Consider the following 21,778-nt stretch of genomic DNA (forward strand, 5'->3'; position numbering starts at 1 on the left):
TTCCAGGTAGCACAGGCCATTCAGATAGGGACAGATGGAGAGGACTTCCTTGGCAGGCTAGTTCCAGGCAGCACAGGCCATTCAGATAGGGACAGATGGAGAGGACTTCCTTGGCAGGCTAGTTCCAGGTAGCACAGGCCATTCGAATAGGGACAGATGGAGAGGACTTCCTTGGCAGGCTAGTTCCAGGTAGCACAGGCCATTCGAATAGGGCCAGATGGAGAGGACTTCCTTGGCAGGCTAGTTCCAGGTAGCACAGGCCATTCAGATAGGGACAGATGGAGAGGACTTCCTTGGCAGGCTAGTTCCAGGTAGCACAGGCCATTCAGATAGGGCCAGATGGAGAGGACTTCCTTGGCAGGCTAGTTCCAGGTAGCACAGGCCATTCGAATAGGGACAGATGGAGAGGACTTCCTTGGCAGACTAGTTCCAGGTAGCACAGGCCATTCAGATAGGGAAAGATGGTGAGGACTTCCTTAGCAGACTAGTTCCAGGTAGCACAGGCCATTCAGATAGGGACAGATGGAGAGGACTTCCTTGGCAGGCTAGTTCCAGGTAGCACAGGCCATTCAGATAGGGACAGATGGAGAGGACTTCCTTGGCAGGCTAGTTCCAGGTAGCACAGGCCATTCGAATAGGGACAGATGGAGAGGACTTCCTTGGCAGGCTAGTTCCAGGTAGCACAGGCCATTCAGATAGGGACAGATGGAGAGGACTTCCTTGGCAGGCTAGTTCCAGGTAGCACAGGCCATTCAGATAGGGACAGATGGAGAGGACTTCCTTGGCAGGCTAGTTCCAGGTAGCACAGGCCATTCGAATAGGGACCGATGACAAGGCTCGTAAACATCCATTAGGCCCGAGCTGATAGCTAGAAAGTTCCAATTTCTCCCCATAAATTTGAGCAGAATTTGTTTGCTAAACACAGCCACCTCATTCCTGTAGTCCTCCGCTAGCAAATATTTACTACATTGGAACTCTGGATTGTCAATATTGTCCCGGACAAGACCGTACTAAACACAGCTTCTACAGCGCTGCAAACGTTCGTTAGCTATTTCAGACGAAGCGGGCTCTATTGCAACCTGGCTAGCTGGCTAGTTGGTAGCAGGTGTTGACACAAAAGGCCTCACAAGTGGCGCAGTGCCACTAGAGATTCTGGGTTCGAGTCCGACCGCAGCCGACCGCGACCGGGAGACCCATGGGGCGGTGCACAATTGGCCCAGCGTCGACCGGGTTAGGGGAGGGTTTGGCCGGCAGGGGTGTCTTTGTCCCATCGCGCACTAGCAACTCCTGTTCAGTGCACTCTGACACTGTCGCCAGGTGTACGGTGTTTCCTCTGACACATTGGTGCGGCAGGCTTCCTGATTTAAGTAGGCATTGTGTCAAGAAACAGTGCGGCTTGGTTGGGTTGTGTTTCGGAGGACAAACGGCTCTCGACCTTCGCCTCTCCCGAGTTCGTACGGGAGTTGCAGCGATGAGACAAGACTGTAACTACCAATTGGATACCACGAAATTAGGGAGAAAAAGGGGTAAAAAAAAAATCTGAAATAAAACAAAATAACACTGGACATCATGATATCACATATTAGCTGTCTGTATTACATTTCAGCTCTGTACCAGGACAGTTGTTCCTATCCGGCTTGAAGGACCATGGAAAACAATGTCCCGTTATCAGTGGCCTCTGAAAGAGGTGCCGGTTTTCTATCCTGTACTCAACGGCTAGGTTTCCCAGACACACATTAAGCCTAGTCCTGGACAAGAGAGGGGACTCAATGTAGAAACGTATCTGTGACCAAACCCCTACCTGGTCCTGGCTTGGTCCTGGCCTGGTCCTGGCCTACCTGGTCCTGGCCTACCTGCTCTTGCCTGTGATGCCCAGTGGTCCTGATCTTCTCTCTCTACTCCCAGGTATAACCTCAGCTCCCAGCGCTGGCTGTCTCTCAACCGCTCTGTCAACTCAGTCATGGGACGATACGGACACTCTCTGGCACTACATGAGGTATGTGTTCTCGAGGCATGTTAGCTAGTCATGATGTAGAAACATCGATGAAGTAATAACAATAGTATTGCCCCTGTTATTACTCGTTTTTCAGACTGGGGATCTTAGGTTAGAGTTCACTGTCTGCATCCGTGATACTAAAGAAATGTTCTTTATTTCAAGCGTTTATTAATTCTCAATAAATCTCTCCAAACCCTCTAGCCATTATCAACAGTAAGCAATTAAGGTTAAGGCATAAGCTTGACCTTTCCTCCTCTCTAACATCCTGTTCCTCCTCTCTGACGTCCTGTCCCTCCTCCTCTCTGACGTCCTGTCCCTCCTCCTCTCTAACGTCCTGTTCCTCCTCTCTGACGTCCTGTCCCTCCTCCTCTCTGACGTCCTGTCCCTCCTCCTCTCTAACGTCCTGTTCCTCCTCTCTGACGTCCTGTCCCTCCTCCTCTCTAACGTCCTGTTCCTCCTCTAACCCAGGGAAAGATCTACATGTACGGAGGTAAGATAGACTCTACTGGCAACGTGACCAGCCAGCTGTGGGTGTTCCACATCCAGAACCAGACGTGGGTGTTCCTCTCTGCCCGAGCCCAGGAACAGTGGGCCGTGGTGGGACACTCTGCCCACGTAGTGCCCCCCCTGCCGGAGGGAGGTGGTCCGGTCATGCTGGTCCTCTTCGGACACTGCCCTCTATATGGATACGTCAGCCAGGTGCAGCAGTACGACATCGGTGAGTGGTGATGATGATGATGATGATGATGATGATGTATCCAGAGCCTTCAGAAAGTATTCACACCCCTTGACTTAGTCCACATTTTGTTCTTACAGCCTGCATTTAAAATGGATTAAATTTAGATTTTTTTTGTCACTGGCCTACACACAACACCCCATAATGTCAATGTGGAATTATGTTTTTAGAAATGTTTACAAATGAATTAAAAATGAAAAGCTGAAATGTTTTGAGTCAATAAGTATTCAACCCCTTTCTTATGGCAAGCCTAAATAATTTCAGGAGTAAAACTTTGCTTAACAAATCACATAAGTTGCATGGACTCACTCTGTGTGCAGTAATAGTGTTCAACATGATGTTTGAATGACTACCTCATCTCTGTACTCCACACATACAATTATCTGTAAGGTCCCTCAGTCGAGCAGTGAATTTAAACCACAGATTCAACCACAAAGACAAGGGAGGTTTTCCAATGGTAGATGGGTAAACAAAAGCTGACATTGAATATCCTTTTAAGTGTGGTGAAGTTATTAACTACACTTTGGATGGTGTATCAATTCACCCGGTCTACACTGTCAGACAGAGAAATATACCACAGCAAGCAAGGTACTTGGAGTCAAACAGACAGGCCTGGATGAGATCTTTAATGGCCAGGCCCCTCCCCAAGCCCCCCCCCCCTGTACCTGGACTTTGAACTACTCCCCTCTGGTAGCAGGTACAGGGCACCGGTATAGGGTACAGGGCCCCCCCCTCAGCAGGAAAAACACAATGAGACAATAATTTGTGCCAGGTGTGATATCTCTCCTAAACAGCTGGTTAATGTTCCTATCCACCAGTAAGGCCAGGTGTGATATCCCTCCTAAACAGCTGGTTAATGTTCCTATCCACCCAGTAAGGCCAGGTGTGATATCCCTCCTAAACAGCTGGTTAATGTTCCTATCCACCAGTAAGGCCAGGTGTGATATCCCTCCTAAACAGCTGGTTAATGTTCCTATCCATCAGTAAGGCCAGGTGTGATATCCCTCCTAAACAGCTGGTTAATGTTCCTATCCACCCAGCCAGGTGTGATATCCCTCCTAAACAGCTGGTTAATGTTCCTATCCACCCAGCCAGGTGTGATATCTCTCCTAAACAGCTGGTTAATGATCCTATCCACCCAGCCAGGTGTGATATCCCTCCTAAACAGCTGGTTAATGATCCTATCCACCCAGCCAGGTGTGATATCTCTCCTAAACAGCTGGTTAATGATCCTATCCACCCAGCCAGGTGTGATATCCCTCCTAAACAGCTGGTTAATGATCCTATCCACCCAGCCAGGTGTGATATCTCTCCTAAACAGCTGGTTAATGATCCTATCCACCCAGCCAGGTGTGATATCCCTCCTAAACAGCTGGTTAATGTTCCTATCCACCAGTAAGGCCAGGTGTGATATCCCTCCTAAACAGCTGGTTAATGTTCCTATCCACCCAGCCAGGTGTGATATCCCTCCTAAACAGCTGGTTAATGTTCCTATCCACCCAGCCAGGTGTGATATCCCTCCTAAACAGCTGGTTAATGTTCCTATCCACCCAGCCAGGTGTGATATCTCTCCTAAACAGCTGGTTAATGTTCCTATCCACCAGTAAGGCCAGGTGTGATATCCCTCCTAAACAGCTGGTTAATGTTCCTATCCATCAGTAAGGTCAGGTGTGATATCCCTCCTCAATAGCTGGTTAATGATCCTATCCACCCAGCAAGGTGTGATATCTCTCCTAAACAGCTGGTTAATGTTCCTATCCACCAGTAAGGCCAGGTGTGATATCTCTCCTAAACAGCTGGTTAATGTTCCTATCCACCAGTAAGGCCAGGTGTGATATCTCTCCTAAACAGCTGGTTAATGTTCCTATCCACCCAGCCAGGTGTGATATCTCTCCTAAACAGCTGGTTAATGTTCCTATCCACCAGTAAGGCCAGGTGTGATATCCCTCCTAAACAGCTGGTTAATGTTCCTATCCACCAGTAAGGCCAGGTGTGATATCCCTCCTAAACAGCTGGTTAATGTTCCTATCCATCAGTAAGGCCAGGTGTGATATCCCTCCTAAACAGCTGGTTAATGTTCCTATCCACCCAGCCAGGTGTGATATCTCTCCTAAACAGCTGGTTAATGATCCTATCCACCCAGCCAGGTGTGATATCCCTCCTAAACAGCTGGTTAATGTTCCTATCCACCAGTAAGGCCAGGTGTGATATCCCTCCTAAACAGCTGGTTAATGTTCCTATCCACCCAGCCAGGTGTGATATCCCTCCTAAACAGCTGGTTAATGTTCCTATCCATCAGTAAGGCCAGGTGTGATATCCCTCCTAAACAGCTGGTTAATGATCCTATCCACCCAGCAAGGTGTGATATCTCTCCTAAACAGCTGGTTAATGATCCTATCCACCCAGTAAGGTCAGGTGTGATATCCCTCCTAAACAGCTGGTTAATGTTCCTATCCATCAGTAAGGCCAGGTGTGATATCCCTCCTAAACAGCTGGTTAATGTTCCTATCCACCCAGTAAGGCCAGGTGTGATATCCCTCCTAAACAGCTGGTTAATGTTCCTATCCACCAGTAAGGCCAGGTGTGATATCCCTCCTAAACAGCTGATTAATGTTCCTATCCATCAGTAAGGCCAGGTGTGATATCCCTCCTAAACAGCTGATTAATGTTCCTATCCACCAGTAAGGTCAGGTGTGATATCCCTCCTAAACAGCTGGTTAATGATCCTATCCACCAGTAAGGTCAGGTGTGATATCCCTCCTAAACAGCTGGTTAATGATCCTATCCACCCAGCCAGGTGTGATATCTCTCCTAAACAGCTGGTTAATGATCCTATCCACCCAGCCAGGTGTGATATCCCTCCTAAACAGCTGGTTAATGATCCTATCCACCAGTAAGGTCAGGTGTGATATCCCTCCTAAACAGCTGGTTAATGATCCTTTCCACCCAGCCAGGTGTGATATCCCTCCTAAACAGCTGGTTAATGATCCTATCCACCCAGCCAGGTGTGATATCCCTCCTAAACAGCTGGTTAATGTTCCTATCCACCCAGCCAGGTGTGATATCCCTCCTAAACAGCTGGTTAATGTTCCTATCCACCCAGCCAGGTGTGATATCCCTCCTAAACAGCTGGTTAATGTTCCTATCCACCCAGCCAGGTGTGATATCCCTCCTAAACAGCTGGTTAATGATCCTATCCACCCAGCCAGGTGAGATATCCCTCCTCAATAGCTGGTTAATGATCCTATCCATCAGTAAGGCCAGGTGTGATATCTCTCCTAAACAGCTGGTTAATGATCCTATCCACCCAGCCAGGTGTGATATCCCTCCTAAACAGCTGGTTAATGTTCCTATCCACCAGTAAGGCCAGGTGTGATATCCCTCCTAAACAGCTGGTTAATGATCCTATCCACCCAGCAAGGTGTGATATCTCTCCTAAACAGCTGGTTAATGATCCTATCCACCCAGTAAGGTCAGGTGTGATATCCCTCCTAAACAGCTGGTTAATGTTCCTATCCATCAGTAAGGCCAGGTGTGATATCCCTCCTAAACAGCTGGTTAATGTTCCTATCCATCAGTAAGGCCAGGTGTGATATCCCTCCTAAACAGCTGGTTAATGTTCCTATCCATCAGTAAGGCCAGGTGTGATATCCCTCCTAAACAGCTGGTTAATGTTCCTATCCACCAGTAAGGTCAGGTGTGATATCCCTCCTAAACAGCTGGTTAATGATCCTATCCACCAGTAAGGTCAGGTGTGATATCCCTCCTAAACAGCTGGTTAATGATCCTATCCACCCAGCCAGGTGTGATATCTCTCCTAAACAGCTGGTTAATGATCCTATCCACCCAGCCAGGTGTGATATCCCTCCTAAACAGCTGGTTAATGATCCTATCCACCAGTAAGGTCAGGTGTGATATCCCTCCTAAACAGCTGGTTAATGATCCTATCCACCCAGCCAGGTGTGATATCCCTCCTAAACAGCTGGTTAATGATCCTATCCACCCAGCCAGGTGTGATATCCCTCCTAAACAGCTGGTTAATGTTCCTATCCACCCAGCCAGGTGTGATATCCCTCCTAAACAGCTGGTTAATGATCCTATCCACCCAGCCAGGTGTGATATTCCTCCTAAACAGCTGGTTAATGATCCTATCCACCCAGCCAGGTGTGATATCCCTCCTAAACAGCTGGTTAATGATCCTATCCACCCAGCCAGGTGAGATATCCCTCCTCAATAGCTGGTTAATGATCCTATCCATCAGTAAGGCCAGGTGTGATATCTCTCCTAAACAGCTGGTTAATGTTCCTATCCACCAGTAAGGCCAGGTGTGATATCCCTCCTAAACAGCTGGTTAATGTTCCTATCCACCCAGTAAGGCCAGGTGTGATATCCCTCCTAAACAGCTGGTTAATGTTCCTATCCACCAGTAAGGCCAGGTGTGATATCTCTCCTAAACAGCTGGTTAATGTTCCTATCCACCAGTAAGGCCAGCAGGCTAGTCTTTTTTGATTGGTCCTTCCTGACCCAGTCACTATAAAGATACAGGTGTCCTTCCTGACCCAGTCACTATAAAGATACAGACTTCCTTCCTGACCCAGTTACTATAAAGATACAGGCTTCCTTCCTGACCCAGTCACTATAAAGATACAGGTGTCCTTCCTGACCCAGTCACTATAAAGATACAGGCTTCCTTCCTGACCCAGTCACTATAAAGATACAGGCTTCCTTCCTGACCCAGTCACTATAAAGATACAGACGTCCTTCCTGACCCAGTCACTATAAAGATACAGACGTCCTTCCTGACCCAGTCACTATAAAGATACAGACGTCCTTCCTGACCCAGTCACTATAAAGATACAGACGTCCTTCCTGACCCAGTCACTATAAAGATACAGGCTTCCTTCCTGACCCAGTCACTATAAAGATACAGGCTTCCTTCCTGACCCAGTCACTATAAAGATACAGGCTTCCTTCCTGACCCAGTCACTATAAAGATACAGACGTCCTTCCTGACCCAGTCACTATAAAGATACAGACGTCCTTCCTGACCCAGTCACTATAAAGATACAGACGTCCTTCCTGACCCAGTCACTATAAAGATACAGGCTTCCTTCCTGACCCAGTCACTATAAAGATACAGGCTTCCTTCCTGACCCAGTCACTATAAAGATACAGGCTTCCTTCCTGACCCAGTCACTATAAAGATACAGACGTCCTTCCTGACCTAGTCACTATAAAGATACAGGCTTCCTTCCTGACCCAGTCACTATAAAGATACAGACGTCCTTCCTGACCCAGTCACTTTAAAGATACAGGCTTCCTTCCTGACCCAGTCACTATAAAGATACAGGCTTCCTTCCTGACCCAGTCACTATAAAGATACAGGCTTCCTTCCTGACCCAGTCACTATAAAGATACAGGCTTCCTTCCTGACCCAGTCACTATAAAGATACAGGCTTCCTTCCTGACCCAGTCACTATAAAGATACAGGCTTCCTTCCTGACCCAGTCACTATAAAGATACAGACGTCCTTCCTGACCCAGTCACTATAAAGATACAGACGTCCTTCCTGACCCAGTCACTATAAAGATACAGGCTTCCTTCCTGACCCAGTCACTATAAAGATACAGGCTTCCTTCCTGACCCAGTCACTATAAAGATACAGGCTTCCTTCCTGACCCAGTCACTATAAAGATACAGGCTTCCTTCCTGACCCAGTCACTATAAAGATACAGACGTCCTTCCTGACCCAGTCACTATAAAGATACAGGCTTCCTTCCTGACCCAGTCACTATAAAGATACAGGTGTCCTTCCTGACCCAGTCACTATAAAGATACAGGCTTCCTTCCTGACCCAGTCACTATAAAGATACAGGCTTCCTTCCTGACCCAGTCACTATAAAGATACAGGCTTCCTTCCTGACCCAGTCACTATAAAGATACAGGCTTCCTTCCTGACCCAGTCACTATAAAGATACAGGCTTCCTTCCTGACCCAGTCACTATAAAGATACAGACGTCCTTCCTGACCCAGTCACTATAAAGATACAGACGTCCTTCCTGACCCAGTCACTATAAAGATACAGGCTTCCTTCCTGACCCAGTCACTATAAAGATACAGGCTTCCTTCCTGACCCAGTCACTATAAAGATACAGGCTTCCTTCCTGACCCAGTCACTATAAAGATACAGGCTTCCTTCCTGACCCAGTCACTATAAAGATACAGACGTCCTTCCTGACCCAGTCACTATAAAGATACAGGCTTCCTTCCTGACCCAGTCACTATAAAGATACAGGCTTCCTTCCTGACCCAGTCACTATAAAGATACAGGCTTCCTTCCTGACCCAGTCACTATAAAGATACAGGCTTCCTTCCTGACCCAGTCACTATAAAGATACAGGCTTCCTTCCTGACCCAGTCACTATAAAGATACAGACGTCCTTCCTGACCCAGTCACTATAAAGATACAGGCTTCCTTCCTGACCCAGTCACTATAAAGATACAGGCTTCCTTCCTGACCCAGTCACTATAAAGATACAGGCGTCCTTCCTGACCCAGTCACTATAAAGATACAGGCTTCCTTCCTGACCCAGTCACTATAAAGATACAGGCTTCCTTCCTGACCCAGTCACTATAAAGATACAGACGTCCTTCCTGACCCAGTCACTATAAAGATACAGGCTTCCTTCCTGACCCAGTCACTATAAAGATACAGACGTCCTTCCTGACCCAGTCACTATAAAGATACAGACGTCCTTCCTGACCCAGTCACTATAAAGATACAGGCTTCCTTCCTGACCCAGTCACTATAAAGATACAGGCTTCCTTCCTGACCCAGTCACTATAAAGATACAGGCTTCCTTCCTGACCCAGTCACTATAAAGATACAGGCTTCCTTCCTGACCCAGTCACTATAAAGATACAGACGTCCTTCCTGACCCAGTCACTATAAAGATACAGACGTCCTTCCTGACCCAGTCACTATAAAGATACAGGCTTCCTTCCTGACCCAGTCACTATAAAGATACAGGCTTCCTTCCTGACCCAGTCACTATAAAGATACAGGCTTCCTTCCTGACCCAGTCACTATAAAGATACAGGCTTCCTTCCTGACCCAGTCACTATAAAGATACAGGCTTCCTTCCTGACCCAGTCACTATAAATATACAGGCTTCCTTCCTGACCCAGTCACTATAAAGATACAGGCTTCCTTCCTGACCCAGTCACTATAAAGATACAGGCTTCCTTCCTGACCCAGTCACTATAAAGATACAGGCTTCCTTCCTGACCCAGTCACTATAAAGATACAGACGTCCTTCCTGACCCAGTCACTATAAAGATACAAGCTTCCTTCCTGACCCAGTCACTATAAAGATACAAGCTTCCTTCCTGACCCAGTCACTATAAAGATACAGACGTCCTTCCTGACCCAGTCACTATAAAGATACAAGCTTCCTTCCTGACCCAGTCACTATAAAGATACAGGCTTCCTTCCTGACCCAGTCACTATAAAGATACAGGCTTCCTTCCTGACCCAGTCACTATAAAGATACAGACGTCCTTCCTGACCCAGTCACTATAAAGATACAGGCTTCCTTCCTGACCCAGTCACTATAAAGATACAGACGTCCTTCCTGACCCAGTCACTATAAAGATACAGGCTTCCTTCCTGACCCAGTCACTATAAAGATACAGACGTCCTTCCTGACCCAGTCACTATAAAGATACAGGCTTCCTTCCTGACCCAGTCACTATAAAGATACAGACGTCCTTCCTGACCCAGTCACTATAAAGATACAGGCTTCCTTCCTGACCCAGTCACTATAAAGATACAGGCTTCCTTCCTGACCCAGTCACTATAAAGATACAGACGTCCTTCCTGACCCAGTCACTATAAAGATACAGGCTTCCTTCCTGACCCAGTCACTATAAAGATACAGGCGTCCTTCCTGACCCAGTCACTATAAAGATACAGGCTTCCTTCCTGACCCAGTCACTATAAAGATACAGGCTTCCTTCCTGACCCAGTCACTATAAAGATACAGACGTCCTTCCTGACCCAGTCACTATAAAGATACAGGCTTCCTTCCTGACCCAGTCACTATAAAGATACAGACGTCCTTCCTGACCCAGTCACTATAAAGATACAGGCTTCCTTCCTGACCCAGTCACTATAAAGATACAGGCTTCCTTCCTGACCCAGTCACTATAAAGATACAGGCTTCCTTCCTGACCCAGTCACTATAAAGATACAGGCTTCCTTCCTGACCCAGTCACTATAAAGATACAGACGTCCTTCCTGACCCAGTCACTATAAAGATACAGGCTTCCTTCCTGACCCAGTCACTATAAAGATACAGGCTTCCTTCCTGACCCAGTCACTATAAAGATACAGGCTTCCTTCCTGACCCAGTCACTATAAAGATACAGGCTTCCTTCCTGACCCAGTCACTATAAAGATACAGGCTTCCTTCCTGACCCAGTCACTATAAAGATACAGGCTTCCTTCCTGACCCAGTCACTATAAAGATACAGGCTTCCTTCCTGACCCAGTCACTATAAAGATACAGGCTTCCTTCCTGACCCAGTCACTATAAAGATACAGGCTTCCTTCCTGACCCAGTCACTATAAAGATACAGGCTTCCTTCCTGACCCAGTCACTATAAAGATACAGGCTTCCTTCCTGACCCAGTCACTATAAAGATACAGACGTCCTTCCTGACCCAGTCACTATAAAGATACAAGCTTCCTTCCTGACCCAGTCACTATAAAGATACAGACGTCCTTCCTGACCCAGTCACTATAAAGATACAGACGTCCTTCCTGACCCAGTCACTATAAAGATACAAGCTTCCTTCCTGACCCAGTCACTATAAAGATACAGGCTTCCTTCCTGACCCAGTCACTATAAAGATACAGGCTTCCTTCCTGACCCAGTCACTATAAAGATACAGACGTCCTTCCTGACCCAGTCACTATAAAGATACAGGCTTCCTTCCTGACCCAGTCACTATAAAGATACAGACGTCCTTCCTGACCCAGTCACTATAAAGATACAGGCTTCCTTCCTGACCCAGTCACTATAAAGATACAGACGTCCTTCCTGACCCAGTCACTATAAAGATACAGGCTTCCTTCCTGACCCAGTCACTATAAAGATACAGACGTCCTTCCTGACCCAGTCACTATAAAGATACAGGCTTCCTTCCTGACCCAGTCACTATAAAGATACAGACGTCCTTCCTGACCCAGTCACTATAAAGATACAGACGTCCTTCCTGACCCAGTCACTATAAAGATACAGGCTTCCTTCCTGACCCAGTCACTATAAAGATACAGACGTCCTTCCTGACCCAGTCACTATAAAGATACAGGCTTCCTTCCTGACCCAGTCACTATAAAGATACAGGCTTCCTTCCTGACCCAGTCACTATAAAGATACAGGCTTCCTTCCTGACCCAGTCACTATAAAGATACAGGCTTCCTTCCTGACCCAGTCACTATAAAGATACAGGCTTCCTTCCTGACCCAGTCACTATAAAGATACAGACGTCCTTCCTGACCCAGTCACTATAAAGATACAGGCTTCCTTCCTGACCCAGTCACTATAAAGATACAGACGTCCTTCCTGACCCAGTCACTATAAAGATACAGACGTCCTTCCTGACCCAGTCACTATAAAGATACAGACGTCCTTCCTGACCCAGTCACTATAAAGATACAGACGTCCTTCCTGACCCAGTCACTATAAAGATACAGGCTTCCTTCCTGACCCAGTCACTATAAAGATACAGGTGTCCTTCCTGACCCAGTCACTATAAAGGTACAGACGTCCTTCCTGACCCAGTCACTATAAAGATACAGGCTTCCTTCCTGACCCAGTCACTATAAAGATACAGGCTTCCTTCCTGACCCAGTCACTATAAAGATACAGACGTCCTTCCTGACCCAGTCACTATAAAGATACAGGTGTCCTTCCTGACCCAGTCACTATAAAGATACAGGCTTCCTTCCTGACCCAGTCACTATAAAGATACAGGCTTCCTTCCTGACCCAGTCACTATAAAGATACAGACGTCCTTCCTGACCCAGTCACTATAAAGATACAGGCTTCCTTCCTGACCCAGTCACTATAAAGATACAGACGTCCTTCCTGACCCAGTCACTATAAAGATACAGACGTCCTTCCTGACCCAGTCACTATAAAGATACAGGCTTCCTTCCTGACCCAGTCACTATAAAGATACAGACGTCCTTCCTGACCCAGTCACTATAAAGATACAGGCTTCCTTTCTGACCCAGTCACTATAAAGATACAGGCTTCCTTCCTGACCCAGTCACTATAAAGATACAGGCTTCCTTCCTGACCCAGTCACTATAAAGATACAGGCTTCCTTCCTGACCCAGTCACTATAAAGATACAGGCTTCCTTCCTGACCCAGTCACTATAAAGATACAGGTGTCCTTCCTGACCCAGTCACTATAAAGATACAGGTGTCCTTCCTGACCCAGTCACTATAAAGATACAGGCTTCCTTCCTGACCCAGTCACTATAAAGATACAGGCTTCCTTCCTGACCCAGTCACTATAAAGATACAGACGTCCTTCCTGACCCAGTCACTATAAAGATACAGGCTTCCTTCCTGACCCAGTCACTATAAAGATACAGACGTCCTTCCTGACCCAGTCACTATAAAGATACAGACGTCCTTCCTGACCCAGTCACTATAAAGATACAGGCTTCCTTCCTGACCCAGTCACTATAAAGATACAGACGTCCTTCCTGACCCAGTCACTATAAAGATACAGGCTTCCTTCCTGACCCAGTCACTATAAAGATACAGGCTTCCTTCCTGACCCAGTCACTATAAAGATACAGGCTTCCTTCCTGACCCAGTCACTATAAAGATACAGACGTCCTTCCTGACCCAGTCACTATAAAGATACAGGCTTCCTTCCTGACCCAGTCACTATAAAGATACAGACGTCCTTCCTGACCCAGTCACTATAAAGATACAGGCTTCCTTCCTGACCCAGTCACTATAAAGATACAGACGTCCTTCCTGACCCAGTCACTATAAAGATACAGGCTTCCTTCCTGACCCAGTCACTATAAAGATACAGGCTTCCTTCCTGACCCAGTCACTATAAAGATACAGGCTTCCTTCCTGACCCAGTCACTATAAAGATACAGACGTCCTTCCTGACCCAGTCACTATAAAGATACAGGCTTCCTTCCTGACCCAGTCACTATAAAGATACAGACGTCCTTCCTGACCTAGTCACTATAAAGATACAGGCTTCCTTCCTGACCCAGTCACTATAAAGATACAGGCTTCCTTCCTGACCCAGTCACTATAAAGATACAGGCTTCCTTCCTGACCCAGTCACTATAAAGATACAGACGTCCTTCCTGACCCAGTCACTATAAAGATACAGGCTTCCTTCCTGACCCAGTCACTATAAAGATACAGACGTCCTTCCTGACCCAGTCACTATAAAGATACAGGCTTCCTTCCTGACCCAGTCACTATAAAGATACAGGCTTCCTTCCTGACCCAGTCACTATAAAGATACAGGCTTCCTTCCTGACCCAGTCACTATAAAGATACAGGCTTCCTTCCTGACCTGCGTAGATGGATGAGATTTCTTTTTAAATCCATTTTGATTTCAGGCTGTAACACAATGTGGACTTGTTCAGAATACTATAAATGCTTTCTGAAGGCCCTGTGGATAGGATTTAATTGACCCAAAGACATTTACACCGTGTGGAACACTTTATAAATACTTTTTTATAAAGTTGTGTATTTACTTGACTGTTTTCAACTTTGGTCCTTAAGTTTAACAGCGTCCTATAAACAGATTGTGCTTCCTTCTGTTATGTTTTGTCATGAATGAAATGTGTTTAGTTTGATCCCCTTGTAACTATAAACTAAAGACAGAACCCTGACCGTTGTGTTGTTTCAGCTAACAACGTGGATTACATGTTTTATGTTACACACTGTATTCAGAAGGTATTCAGAGCCATTTTTTGTCATTTTGGCAAATTTATAAAAAATAAAAAAACAGATTCCTCATTTCCATAAGTATTCAGACCTTTTGCTATGAGACTTGAAATAGAGCTCAGGTGCATCCTGTTTCCATTGATCATCCTTGAGATGTTTTTACAACTTGATTGGAGTCCACCTGTGGTGAATTAAATTGATTGGACATGATTTGGAAAGGCACACACCTGTCTATATAAGTTCCCACAGTTGACAGTGCATGTCAAAGCAAAAGCCAAGCCATGAGGTCGAAGGAATTGTCCATAGAGCTCCGGGACGAAAGGATTGTGTCCAGGCACAGATCTGGGGAAGGGTACCAAAACATTTCTGAAGCATTGAAGGTCCCAAAGAACACAGTGGCCACTCCTCAGTAAAAGGCAGATGACAGCCCCCTTGGAGTTTGCCAAAAGGCACCTTAATCTCAGACCATGAGAAGCTAGATTCTCTGGTCTGATGAAACCAAGATTGAACTCTTTGTCCTGAATGCCAAGTGTCATGTCTGGAGGAAGCTTGGCACCATCCCTACGGTGAAGCATGGCGGTGGCAGCATCATGCTGTGGGGATGTTTTTCAGCAGCAGGGACTGGCAAAGTACAGAGAGATCCTTAATTAAAACCTGCTCCTGAGTGCTCAGAACCTCAGACTGGGGCGAAGGTTCACCTTCCAACAGGACAATGACCCTAAGCACACAGCCAAGACAACGCAGAAGTGGCTTCGGGACAATTCTCTGAATGTCCTTGAGTGGCCCAGCCAGAGTCCGGACTTGAACCTGGTCGAACATCTCTAGAGTGACCTGAAAATAGCTGTGCAGCGACGCTCCCCATCCAACCTGACAGAGCTTAAGAGGATCTGCAGAGAAGAATGGGGAGAAACTCACCAAATACAGGTGTGCCAAGCTTGTAGCGTCATACCCAAGAAGACTCGAGGCTGTACTCGCTGCCAAAGGTGCTTCAACAAATTACTGAGTAAAGGGTCCGAATACTTTTGTGAATGTGATTTTTTTGATAACTTTACTAAAATTTCTGAACCTGTTTTTGCTTTGTCATTTTGGGGTATTGTGTGTAGATTGAGAATTTATTTTTTCATTCATTTTAGAATAAGACTGTAACATAACAAAGTGGAAAAGGGTCTGAATACTTTCCGAATGCAATGTATGTAGACCTTACGTTATGTTCTGTGACTGCTCCAGATAGGAACACGTGGAGTGCAGTGGTTACAGATGGAGCCCTGGTGCAGGGAGGGTACGGCCACAGCAGTGTGTTTGACCCCTCCTCCCGAGCCATCTACATACACGGAGGGTACAAGGCCTTCAGCGCTAACAAGTACGGCCTGTCTGGAGACCTGTACAAGTACGAAGTGGACAGCAGCCGATGGTGAGTAGAGCCTGGAGAGTAGAGCCTGGAGAGTAGAGCCTGGAGAGTAGAGCCCGGAGAGTAGAGCCCGGAGAGTAGAGTCCGGAGAGTAGAGTCCGGAGAGTAGAGTCCGGAGAGTAGAGTCCGGAGAGTAGAGCCCGGAGAGTAGAGCCCGGAGAGTAGAGCCCGGAGAGTAGAGCCCGGAGAGTAGAGCCCGGAGTGTAGAGCCCGGAGTGTAGAGCCCGGAGTGTAGAGCCCGGAGTGTAGAGCCCGGAGTGTAGAGCCCGGAGTGTAGAGCCCGGAGAGTAGAGCCCGGAGTGTAGCGCCCGGAGAGTAGAGCCCGGAGAGTAGCGCCCGGAGAGTAGCGCCCGGAGAGTAGAGCCTGCCTGAACAGAGTAGCGCCTGAACCGAAGCACTGCCACAACGTTTAATATTTTACCCTGAACACTACAGCGGAAGCCAACTCATTATTCGCCACTCTTTCATCCGGGTGAGGCTACAATACGTTGAGTTGCGCAGGGAAGCTGTGAAGCCAGCTGTAGCCTATTGCCTGATTATGTTCGAGTCTGTTATTAAAGGTGTATGTTTAGTGCTTTTCATTAAATCATGTATGGCTACACATTGTTATGGCCTAAAATAAATGTTGTTCATATGGGCAGAATATTATAGCCTAGGCCTCTATAAATGTTGTTCATATGGTCAGAATATTATAGCCTAGGCCTCTATAAATGTTGTTCATATGGGCAGAATATTTTAGCCTAGGCCTCTATAAATGTTGTTCATATGGGCAGAATATTGTAGCCTAGGCCTCTATAAATGTTGTTCATATGGGCAGAATATTGTAGCCTGGGGCTCTATAAATGTTGTTCATATGGGCAGAATATTGTAGCCTGGGCCTCTATAAATGTTGTTCATATGGGCAGAATATTGTAGCCTGGGCCTCTATAAATGTTGTTCATATGGGCAGAATATTGTAGCCTGGGCCTCTATAAATGTTGTTCATATGGGCAGAATATTGTAGCCTGGGCCTCTATAAATGTTGTTCATATGGGCAGAATATTGTAGCCTAGGCCTCTATTACATTTTTTTTTTTTTTCACCATTATTTAAACAGGTAGGCTAGTTGAGAACAAGTTCTCATTTGCAACTGCGACCTGGCCAAGATAAAGCATAGCAGTGTGAACAGACAACAACACAGAGTTACACATGGAGTAAACAATAAACAAGTCAATAACATAGTAGGGGAAAAAAAGAGAATCTATATACAACGTGTGCAAAAGGCATGAGGAGGTAAGGCAATAAATAGGCCATAGGAGTGAATAATTACAATTTAGCAGATTAACACTGGAGTGATAAATCATCAGATGATCATGATCAAGTAGAGATACTGGTGTGCAAAAGAGCAGAAAAGTAAATAAATAAAAACAGTATGGGGATGAGGTAGGTAAATTGGGTGGGCTATATACCGATGGACTATGTACAGCTGCAGCGATCGGTTAGCTGCTCAGATAGCAGATGTTTAAAGTTGTTGAGGGAGATAAAAGTCTCCAACTTCAGAGATTTTTGCAATTCGTTCCAGTCGCAGGCAGCAGAGAACTGGAAGGAAAGGCGGCCAAATGAGGTTTTGGCTTTAGGGATGATCAGTGAGATACACCTGCTGGAACGCGTGCTACGGGTGGGTGTTGCCATCGTGACCAGTGAACTGAGATAAGGCGGTGCTTTACCTAGCATAGCCTTGTACATGACCTGGAGCCAGTGGGTCTGACGACGAAGATGTAGCGAGGGCCAGCCGACTAGAGCATACAGGTCGCAGTGGTGGGTGGTATAAGGTGCTTTAGTAACAAAACGGATGGCACTGTGATAAACTGCATCCAGTTTGCTGAGTAGAGTATTGGAAGCTAAATGTTGTTCATATGGTCAGAATATTGTAGCCTAGGCCTCTATAAATGTTGTTCATATGGGCAGAATATTATAGCCTGGGCCTCTATAAATGTTGTTCATATGGGCAGAATATTATAGCCTGGGCCTCTATAAATGTTGTTCATATGGGCAGAATATTATAGCCTGGGCCTCTATAAATGTTGTTCATATGGTCAGAATATTATAGCCTGGGCCTCTGTAAATGTTGTTCATATGGGCAGAATATTATAGCCTGGGCCTCTATAAATGTGGTTCATATGGGCAGAATATTATAGCCTGGGCCTCTATAAATGTTGTTCATGTGGTCAGAATATTATAGCCTGGGCCTCTATAAAGGTGGTTCATATGGTCAGAATATTATAGCCTGGGGCTCTATAAATGTTGTTCATATTGGCAGAATATTATAGCCTGGGCCTCTATAAATGTGGTTCATATGGGCAGAATATTATAGCCTGGGCCTCTATAAATGTTGTTCATATGGTCAGAATATTATAGCCTAGGCCTCTATAAATGTTGTTCATATGGTCAGAATATTATAGCCTGGGCCTCTATAAATGTGGTTCATATGGTCAGAATATTATAGCCTGGGCCTCTATAAATGTTGTTCATATGGGCAGAATATTATAGCCTGGGCCTCTATAAATGTTGTTCATATGGGCAGAATATTATAGCCTGGGCCTCTATAAATGTTGTTCATATGGGCAGAATATTATAGCCTGGGCCTCTATAAATGTGGTTCATATGGGCAGAATATTATAGCCTGGGCCTCTATAAATGTTGTTCATATGGGCAGAATATTATAGCCTGGGCCTCTATAAATGTTGTTCATATGGGCAGAATATTATAGCCTGGGCCTCTATAAATGTTGTTCATATGGCCAGAATATTGTAGCCTAGGCCTCTATAAATGTTGTTCATATGGTCAGAATATTATAGCCTGGGGCTCTATAAATGTTGTTCATATGGGCAGAATATTATAGCCTGGGCCTCTATAAATGTTGTTCATATGGGCAGAATATTATAGCCTAGGCCTCTATAAATGTTGTTCATATGGGCAGAATATTATAGCCTGGGCCTCTATAAATGTTGTTCATATGGTCAGAATATTGTAGCCTGGGCCTCTATTAATGTGGTTCATATGGGCAGAATATTATAGCCTGGGCCTCTATAAATGTTGTTCATATGGGCAGAATATTATAGCCTGGGCCTCTATAAATGTTGTTCATATGGGCAGAATATTATAGCCTGGGCCTCTATAAATGTGGTTCATATGGGCAGAATATTATAGCCTAGGCCTCTATAAATGTGGTTCATATGGTCAGAATATTATAGCCTGGGCCTCTATAAATGTGGTTCATATGGTCAGAATATTATAGCCTGGGCCTCTATAAATGTGGTTCATATGGTCAGAATATTATAGCCTGGGCCTCTATAAATGTTGTTCATATGGGCAGAATATTATAGCCTGGGCCTCTATAAATGTGGTTCATATGGTCAGAATATTATAGCCTGGGCCTCTATAAATGTTGTTCATATGGGTAGAATATTATAGCCTGGGCCTCTATAAATGTTGTTCATATGGTCAGAATATTATAGCCTGGGCCTCTATAAATGTTGTTCATATGGGCAGAATATTATAGCCTGGGCCTCTATAAATGTGGTTCATATAGTCAGAATATTATAGCCTAGGCCTCTATAAATGTTGTTCATGTGGTCAGAATATTATAGCCTGGGCCTCTATAAAGGTGGTTCATATGGTCAGAATATTATAGCCTGGGCCTCTATAAATGTTGTTCATATTGGCAGAATATTATAGCCTGGGCCTCTATAAATGTGGTTCATATGGGCAGAATATTATAGCCTGGGCCTCTATAAATGTTGTTCATATGGTCAGAATATTATAGCCTAGGCCTCTATAAATGTTGTTCATATGGTCAGAATATTATAGCCTGGGCCTCTATAAATGTGGTTCATATGGTCAGAATATTATAGCCTGGGCCTCTATAAATGTGGTTCATATGGTCAGAATATTATAGCCTGGGCCTCTATAAATGTTGTTCATATGGGCAGAATATTATAGCCTGGGCCTCTATAAATGTGGTTCATATGGTCAGAATATTATAGCCTAGGCCTCTATAAATGTGGTTCATATGGGCAGAATATTATAGCCTTGGCCTCTATAAATGTTGTTCATATGGGCAGAATATTATAGCCTGGGCCTCTATAAATGTGGTTCATATGGTCAGAATATTATAGCCTAGGCCTCTATAAATGTGGTCCATATGGGCAGAATATTATAGCCTGGGCCTCTATAAATGTTGTTATATGGTCAGAATATTATAGCCTGGGCCTCTATAAATGTTGTTCATATGGTCAGAATATTATAGCCTGGGCTTCTATAAATGTTGTTCATATGGGCAGAATATTATAGCCTGGGCCTCTATAAATGTGGTTCATATGGTCAGAATATTATAGCCTGGGCCTCTATAAATGTTGTTCATATTGTCAGAATATTATAGCCTGGGCCTCTAAATGTTGTTCATATGGGCAGAGTATTATAGCCTGGGCCTCTATAAATGTTGTTCATATGGGCAGAATATTATAGCCTGGGCCTCTATAAATGTGGTTCATATGGTCAGAATATTATTGCCTGGGCCTCTATAAATGTTGTTCATATGGTCAAAATATTATAGCCTGGGCCTCTATAAATGTTGTTCATATGGGCAGAATATTATAGCCTGGGCCTCTATAAATGTGGTTCATATGGTCAGAATATTATAGCCTGGGCCTCTATAAATGTTGTTCATATTGTCAGAATATTATAGCCTGGGCCTCTATAAATGTGGTTCATATGGTCAGAATATTATAGCCTGGGCCTCTATAAATGTGGTTCATATGGTCAGAATATTATTGCCTGGGCCTCTATAAATGTTGTTCATATGGTCAGAATATTATAGCCTGGGCCTCTATAAATGTGGTTCATATGGTCAGAATATTATAGCCTGGGCCTCTAAATGTTGTTCATATGGGCAGAGTATTATAGCCTGGGCCTCTATAAATGTTGTTCATATGGGCAGAATATTATAGCCTGGGCCTCTATAAATGTGGTTCATATGGTCAGAATATTATAGCCTAGGCCTCTATAAATGTGGTCCATATGGGCAGAATATTATAGCCTGGGCCTCTATAAATGTTGTTATATGGTCAGAATATTATAGCCTGGGCCTCTATAAATGTTGTTCATATGGTCAAAATATTATAGCCTGGGCCTCTATAAATGTTGTTCATATGGGCAGAATATTATAGCCTGGGCCTCTATAAATGTGGTTCATATGGTCAGAATATTATAGCCTGGGCCCCTATAAATGTTGTTCATATTGTCAGAATATTATAGCCTGGGCCTCTATAAATGTGGTTCATATGGTCAGAATATTATAGCCTGGGCCTCTATAAATGTGGTTCATATGGTCAGAATATTATAGCCTGGGCCTCTATAAATGTTGTTCATATGGTCAGAATATTATAGCCTGGGCCTCTATAAATGTGGTTCATATGGTCAGAATATTATAGCCTGGGCCTCTAAATGTTGTTCATATGGTCAGAGTATTATAGCCTGGGCCTCTATAAATGTTGTTCATATGGGCAGAATATTATAGCCTAGGCCTCTATAAATGTTGTTCATATGGTCAGAATATTATAGCCTAGGCCTCTATAAATGTTGTTCATATGGGC

At 45.0% G+C, this 21,778-nt stretch overlaps 1 protein-coding gene across 5 annotated transcripts in view; it reads left to right on the forward strand.

The window, feature by feature from the left end:
• The window catches only part of LOC139554034 (attractin-like), a 233,635-nt gene that overhangs the window by 54,575 nt on the left and 157,282 nt on the right, over window positions 1–21,778 (forward strand). For all 5 annotated transcript variants that reach the window (XM_071366930.1, XM_071366934.1, XM_071366931.1 and 2 more), the window contains exons 7-9: window positions 1,906–1,996; window positions 2,465–2,714; window positions 15,966–16,149. In XM_071366930.1, coding sequence (XP_071223031.1) covers window positions 1,906–1,996; window positions 2,465–2,714; window positions 15,966–16,149 — 525 coding nt within the window. The remainder of the gene's footprint in view (window positions 1–1,905; window positions 1,997–2,464; window positions 2,715–15,965; window positions 16,150–21,778) is intronic.

The sequence above is a fragment of the Salvelinus alpinus genome, chromosome 25 (genome assembly GCF_045679555.1).
Source record: "Salvelinus alpinus chromosome 25, SLU_Salpinus.1, whole genome shotgun sequence".
Classification (NCBI taxonomy): domain Eukaryota; kingdom Metazoa; phylum Chordata; class Actinopteri; order Salmoniformes; family Salmonidae; genus Salvelinus; species Salvelinus alpinus.